The 6,631-nt window shown below is 39.8% G+C and overlaps 1 protein-coding gene across 1 annotated transcript in view; it reads left to right on the forward strand.

The window, feature by feature from the left end:
* Window positions 1-1,516: 1,516 nt before the first annotated feature.
* The window catches only part of abhd18 (abhydrolase domain containing 18), an 18,573-nt gene continuing 13,458 nt past the window's right edge, over window positions 1,517-6,631 (forward strand). The window contains exons 1-5 of the mRNA XM_046031109.1: window positions 1,517-1,825; window positions 4,053-4,161; window positions 5,779-5,863; window positions 5,955-6,055; window positions 6,458-6,517. Coding sequence (XP_045887065.1) covers window positions 4,070-4,161; window positions 5,779-5,863; window positions 5,955-6,055; window positions 6,458-6,517 — 338 coding nt within the window. The 5' untranslated portion in view covers window positions 1,517-1,825; window positions 4,053-4,069. The remainder of the gene's footprint in view (window positions 1,826-4,052; window positions 4,162-5,778; window positions 5,864-5,954; window positions 6,056-6,457; window positions 6,518-6,631) is intronic.

Genomic DNA, 6,631 nt, shown 5'->3' on the forward strand with positions numbered 1-6,631 from the left:
AAGCCTGATATTTTAAAGTGATCTTATCAACACCTTCATGGAGATTTAAAAAGGAAAATAATTTTAAACAGAAATAGCTAAAGATAATCAGCCAGCAAAGCAAATTGCATTCCCTAGAAATAATATGTTGCAGCTGTTTCAAACCTGATGAACAGCAGATAAAATATATTATTATACTTTTACATGAGTAGGTTTGTCATTTTTTTCTTTTACTTTTTGTGGGAGTAATTGAGTAAAGATTTTGATTACTCTACCAGCAGCACCAGTACTAGCGCTGACGTGATGAACATTAGACAGACAGCAGAGATGAGGTCAAAAGCAGAACAGAGTCAAAGCAGCAGTTTATGGTTAGATTGATGAAGACATTTAGTTATCTACCCAAGGGCTCAGAAGTGATTACTTTACTTTAGGAGTGTTAGAGAGGTGTTTCTAGTTTTGAAAATGTATTTTGATGGCTCATTTAGTTATGTACTCTACTTGCATAAAATTCTCAAGAATGCAGGAATAAAGGTCTCTAAAGACCCTGAGGCCCTGACAAATGCTTCGTCTGGAGAGTGGACCGACCAGGGAAAACTCCTGGGTCATTTTTTGCCTCTGTCTGGGACCATCCTTGACTTTAAAAACTTGTTACATGTCCATAAGCAATTTAAAAGTAGTCAAAATGTTCACACAGAGACGAGCATCCTGCAGTAATTTAAGAGGAAGAGCACAGAGGTCACAGGAGCAAGAGTAGAAAAAACTGAGGAGGGCGAGGTTGTAAGTTGTATGGATAGCTACTAGACGTAGTAAATTCTAAAACTCACGTAGTAAAAAGACTTTGTTAGACCAACGGCATGTCATCAGAGTTTGCATTGAAGACAGTTCTGTGTTCATAAACATTTGTTGCTTTCGTAGATGTGAGATGAAGTGACCACAGAACAGGGAGAGTCAGGGCCATGTGAGACACAGGAAATATCACAGACAGCTCATAAGTGTAACATTAGGATAACTAAATACAATTGTACTGTGGTTAGCTACATTAACTAGCTGCTGTTCCATGGTTTTTTATGGTATGTAGTCGGTTTTGTTCTAGTTATATTATACTCCCTCTCTCTAACCCTCCCCAGTCTGTTCTCCATCTTCTGTCACTACAAAGACCCTCTTTCAGCCACACTAATAAGTACATTCTGTTTTCATTAGAAATGAGCATTTAATCAGAATCAGAATCAGAAGGAGCTTTATTGCCAAGTAGTGTTTAACACATACAAGGAATTTGTTTTGGTGATAAGGTGCTACATGCAGACAAACATACAGTTGACATAAATAAATGTAGAAATATATAAATATGAAATAGACAATGTAAGTTATATAATAATATTAAAAAGAATAGACTGTCTATCAACTATGTAAGTGCTTTATTTAAAAAAAACCAAAAACGACCCCCCCCCCCCCCCCCTAGCATTTCAGCATTCCCCCCAAGTTCAAAGTCGCTCCTACGCCTCTGCATTTGCTGGTTCTAAAAAGAACAAGTAAACCATCTACTGGATTTTCATATAACCTTACTGCTCATGAAAGACTGATTTCTTTGAGCTGTTGTTTCTAATTACATATTTGAGGCTAATAATATGACGCATATGACTAATTATGACATGACCAGTGATGAAGTTTGAGTAGGTCCGTTTGGTACAGTTTTATTTTAAAAGTTGTGGCCGGAAGTGTGAGGATAAGTACCTGCAGTTTGACAACCGGTCTGTTATTCGCCCTCTGAGGACGGTAACGCAAGCTGTCAGCTAGCCGTGCGAAGGACTCCACAACAAGGATAACATACGTCCGTGAATAGTCGGGGGTAGTGTAACGTTATCGTTACTCATTCTATCAGCTGTCTGTCTGTCTGCCTCACTCACTCCCTGTCCGCCTGTCTCTACGTGGCCTGAAACTATCCGCAATGAATGATCAAAGCTAACTTAGCTAACTTAGCTAAGTTGAACTTTGGACAGCAGGGAAATATTTCTGTTGCCTGTCAGAGCTGATATGTGCGGTAGTGTCATTGGTTGTCATATTCCTACACATCGTAATTTAACTTTACTTCCTGTTGCAAAGGTTACGCTTTGTCATTTTGGACAGTCTAAGTTGACATTGTTATCAGCTGAGTGTAACGTCAACGTTTCTGTAAAACGTTACACCAACTGTCAAAATGCCTTTTGTCAGTAGCCGTAACGTTAGGTTACATAACGTTACCTCCGTGCATCATTCATAATATTGCCTTTATCGCATTTGAATGCTACCTGGGACTACATTCCAGGAAAAGGTGGGTAACGTTTTATTTGCTCTTTTCCTTCTAATCGTCGTTACGGACGGCATGTGAGCTAAAACACCATCAAGCCAGCCGCCTCTTAGATTCTGTTGCGACTCTATTGGTGTCATTACGGGACATGCGTGCAACCCATAGACTTTATGGTGCAACCATAGGAGTGCAACCCAGACTCATGAATGAAGGCTCTAACTAGGCTCGTTGCAGATGAGCTGTGGGTGAGATCAGGCGGCAGCAGGGGGCGCTAAAAAAAAACTGAAGGCAAGTTGAAAGTTTCCAGCAGTCTTCAAAGAATATACAGGAAGTACAGAAACATTAGATCCATCTGTAGGCAACTAGTTTGCTGATCATGATAGCTACCTGAAGAAGTCGCGTGTGCATTTTAGATCCCCCAGAACATTTGGAGCAGTCAACAGTTAATTTCCTGCATTCTGGTAAATTGCACCAATTTCTGCCTTTTCTGTATCAATTTATGGTGGAAATGTTTTTTATTTATGCAAAGGAAAAACACAATCCAGTTGACAGGTGACAATTCAAAATCTAAAATAACAGAATCTAATGCAGTGCAGCTTTCAGCTATTCTGTGCTGCTATCAGATCTGTTTCTCCTGTAGATCAGCTTTTCTCATGTAGTATCATCCCTGCTGAGTCAGCACACATGCAGGCATGATTTAGTCTTCCCTCCGCTTTGTGTCTTGTTTGGGGAAGTAACCTCTTGGTGCATGTGGCACCTTTTCATTCAATAATAAATGAATTCATTTTAATTCAGTTAGAAACTCCTGGGCTTTGATAGTTCCTGTGTTTCAGCACGTTTCCTATTCATGTTCAAAACTGTCTTTTCATTCAAAATCTCTCCCACATATCTGCATTCTGACGTGTCCCTTGAGAGAATCAGAGAATGATTGAGCAGATTTTAGCCCTTGGAAGCAAGGGCATAAAGTTTACTGGGGACATGTCCCTGCCAATATTCACAGACGGCTGAATTGTCCCTACCAATAATTTTGATCTCAAAATATAATATAAAAATATAACCATTGTTGTCAGAAAGTGTCTAATCAATGTATTTGGGAAACCATTAACAGCTCTCATTCTCTGAGTCCAATACATTATTAAGTATTGAAAGATTTTGTCAGCTGCAGCGAGATCCTCCTGTTGGCACTGGCAGCTCTTTGGCACTTGTTTGGCAGTTGAGTAATGCCTTCTTTGACTCGCTGTCAATGAAGATTATGATTTTTTTTACACATTTTTATTTACAAACTTGTTTGTTTTTCACTTCTCCGTAACATCTAAGTAGCAGCATACTGACAAATGACAATGAAATAGTTAAGTGGTAAAATATAAATATTTCATACTATGATATTGTATCATAATATCTATGGCAGCTAGCGCCACTCTGGTCTGATATCGCTAACAGCTTTTGAAGTTGCAGTTATATTTGTAGTAACATCACTATGTTGTGTAGTAAGAGTGAAAGAGTACAACAACTTTAAAATTTAATACAATTTAATATTGCACAGATCATATAAACATACAGATTCTGTGAGCCTTTATTAGGATCAGCATGGTGCAGACACACTGTCAAGTCTCTCCAGCCGACTGACATCTGATCCAGCTGTGATCAGCTGATCAACTGTATACACTCCAGTGATGAAATAAACCCCTGCACTAACTATTTAAAATTTTGACTGTGCACACACAAGTCTGACTTCTTTCCGCTCTACATTATGCTGCACGTTGTGAATGAAGTGTGTCTCTCTGTGTAGATGCCAGGTGTTGGTCCATGGGTGTAAGCAGACTGGATATATTTTACAGAAGGCTGCTCCTCACCAAACTCTTCATTGGGGGATGGGGGAAGCCTGAAGACCTCAAGAGGTACGGAACACAGAGAACACAGAATACAGCTAAAAGTATATTCAGAAGAACAGAATTACAAGGTAGGAAACAGTGCAGCCGCTTCTAACTGTTCCTGGAAGATCTCCAAGTGCTCCTTGGGTAACTGGGAGATTTAGTCCCTCCAGCTTGTCCTGGGTCTGGTCACTGTGGTCTCTTACAGGGCTCATTTCATAATATTTATATATTGTAAATCTGGGTGTCCTCTAGGAAACTGGTTAGTGGAGATGATAAGCGCAGTCAGTCAGATCCTGACACACATTATCTTGATATCGATGTACTGTACATAAATGAACATTAAAGTATAGTCATTTCTCCAGGCGGTAGTGGAAGTGCTCTTTATTTCATGTGCAGTGGGGCTCATATACACTGTATGTATGTACACTAAATTAGAAGAAATCCAGAAATCATGTCAAACATTTTACAAATCCCTATACACTCTACCCATTTTTAAATTCATCAGATCTCCCCTCTGGTGGATTTATTTTATTTCTGAAAACTTCAGTTGAACCTTGAAAAATTGCAATCACAAGAAAACTAATAATAAAGCTTCCAAGTCAACACACAAGCTGAAAAGAACTTAATACAATTCAACAATAAACGGACCCTGAGGACTGTGCTGTAAATTCAGATAAACCTCAGAAACAGAAACTTTCCTAGTTGGATAACTTCCTCTCGCTCTGCGGCTACAACAGCCAATTGCAGTGCAACACAAAAAACAACAATAAAACCACTGGATGATTAGAGTAGGAATACAGTCACAAGACATCACTGTTGAGACAGCACCTTGGAGACAGTGCAGGAGCTGCGCTGGAAATGCAGAGCAGGTCACCCACCAGGACGCACAGCCTGGCTCACAAGAGCCTGCAAAGTGCACAAAACACTAAAATCACCAGTTGGGAACTACACTTGAATTAGAACTAATTCAAACTTGCATATACAGTCTATACTGGAGAGCAGAAGAGCTGCCTCCCAAACAGCGAGAGGGTGAAGAGCTCAGGCTATGCTGGGAGGAATTAATACCACAGGGTGCATACAAAGATGGCTGCCCTGTCTCCACTTCCTCCCTCTATACAAAAATGAAGCCAAAATATCCTGGATACTGGCATTGCCATCATGCACTGGTGACGTCATTTGGAGCCAGAGTCAGTACATTAGTGATCAGAGGTCCATCCACGGTATCGAGGTCCTGACCATACACCCGACCGAACCAATCGCAAGAGCACAGCTGGAAATTCCCTTTTTATTGCATCAAATAACTAATTAAAAACAAACTTAACAGAAAAATGAACACTTGCCTAAACATCTAAACATCAGCCGCCGCCTCACTCTGATGGTGTGAACCCTCAGCAGTCAACAGTAAGACTTTATATTTTCTATATTTAGCCAAACAAATCACCAGTGTGCCAGCATGACAAATGAAATACCATGTACATACGTCTTAAAGTTATGTTAGACAGAATCAAACTAATTCTTTATCATGATATAGATTTGCGATCAGGTCCAGCCAGTTCAGATGCTTTTGTGTGATCAGTGCTGAAACTGATAGACGTGTACTGATGTTGAACTGATATGTTGCCCCTTGTTTGTGTTTTTCAGAATCTTTGAGTTCCGTAAGATTATTGGAGATAGAGAAAAGTGCAAGTCTCTGGTGCCTAAGAACTATCCAGTTTACATAGACAAGGTACTCCGTCTGTCCCTCTTTACTGCTCACTAGTATAACTAGTCTTTGCATTCTCACATGTGTGTGCATGTGTTTGTGCCTTTGTGTCCAGACAGAGGAGCACGCTGACTGTCAGATCCACGATGGGTTCTTCATCTCTCCTCTGGAGCACTTGGTTCCTGGAATCCTGCCACCAGAGGCTGTCAAAGCCAGGTACAGAAATGGATGTCATGCTCTACTTCTACTGCTAATGCGATGATGTTGCACCAGCTGAGCTGACATGAGCCCTGTGATCACCTGTGACTGATAGTAAAGTACACATTAACAACAAAGTGATTTTAACAAAAAGTATGATTATAATAGGTGTAATACTGGTGTATTGAAGTAAAATAAGTCACAGACAGGTTTTTAGCATAAAAATGCTATGCAGAGAGTGTGTGTGTGTGTGTGTGTGTGTGTGTGCGCACACAGTGGGTACGGAAAGTATTCAGACCCCTTTAAATTTTTCACTCTTTGTTTCATTGCAGCCATTTTCCAAAAATCAAAAAAGTTCATTTTATTTCTCAGTAATGTACACTCAGCACCCCATCTTGACAGAAAAAAACAGAAATGTAGAAATTTTTACAAATTTATTAAAAAAGAAAAACTGAAATATCACATGGTCATAAGTATTCAGACCCTTTGCTCAGTATTTAGTAGAAGCACCCTTTTGATCTAATACAGCCATGAGTCGTTTTGGGAAAGATGCAACAAGTTTTTCACATCTGGATTTGGGTATCCTCTGCCATT

This window comes from Micropterus dolomieu, linkage group LG19, assembly GCF_021292245.1.
Source record: "Micropterus dolomieu isolate WLL.071019.BEF.003 ecotype Adirondacks linkage group LG19, ASM2129224v1, whole genome shotgun sequence".
Lineage (NCBI taxonomy): Eukaryota > Metazoa > Chordata > Actinopteri > Centrarchiformes > Centrarchidae > Micropterus > Micropterus dolomieu.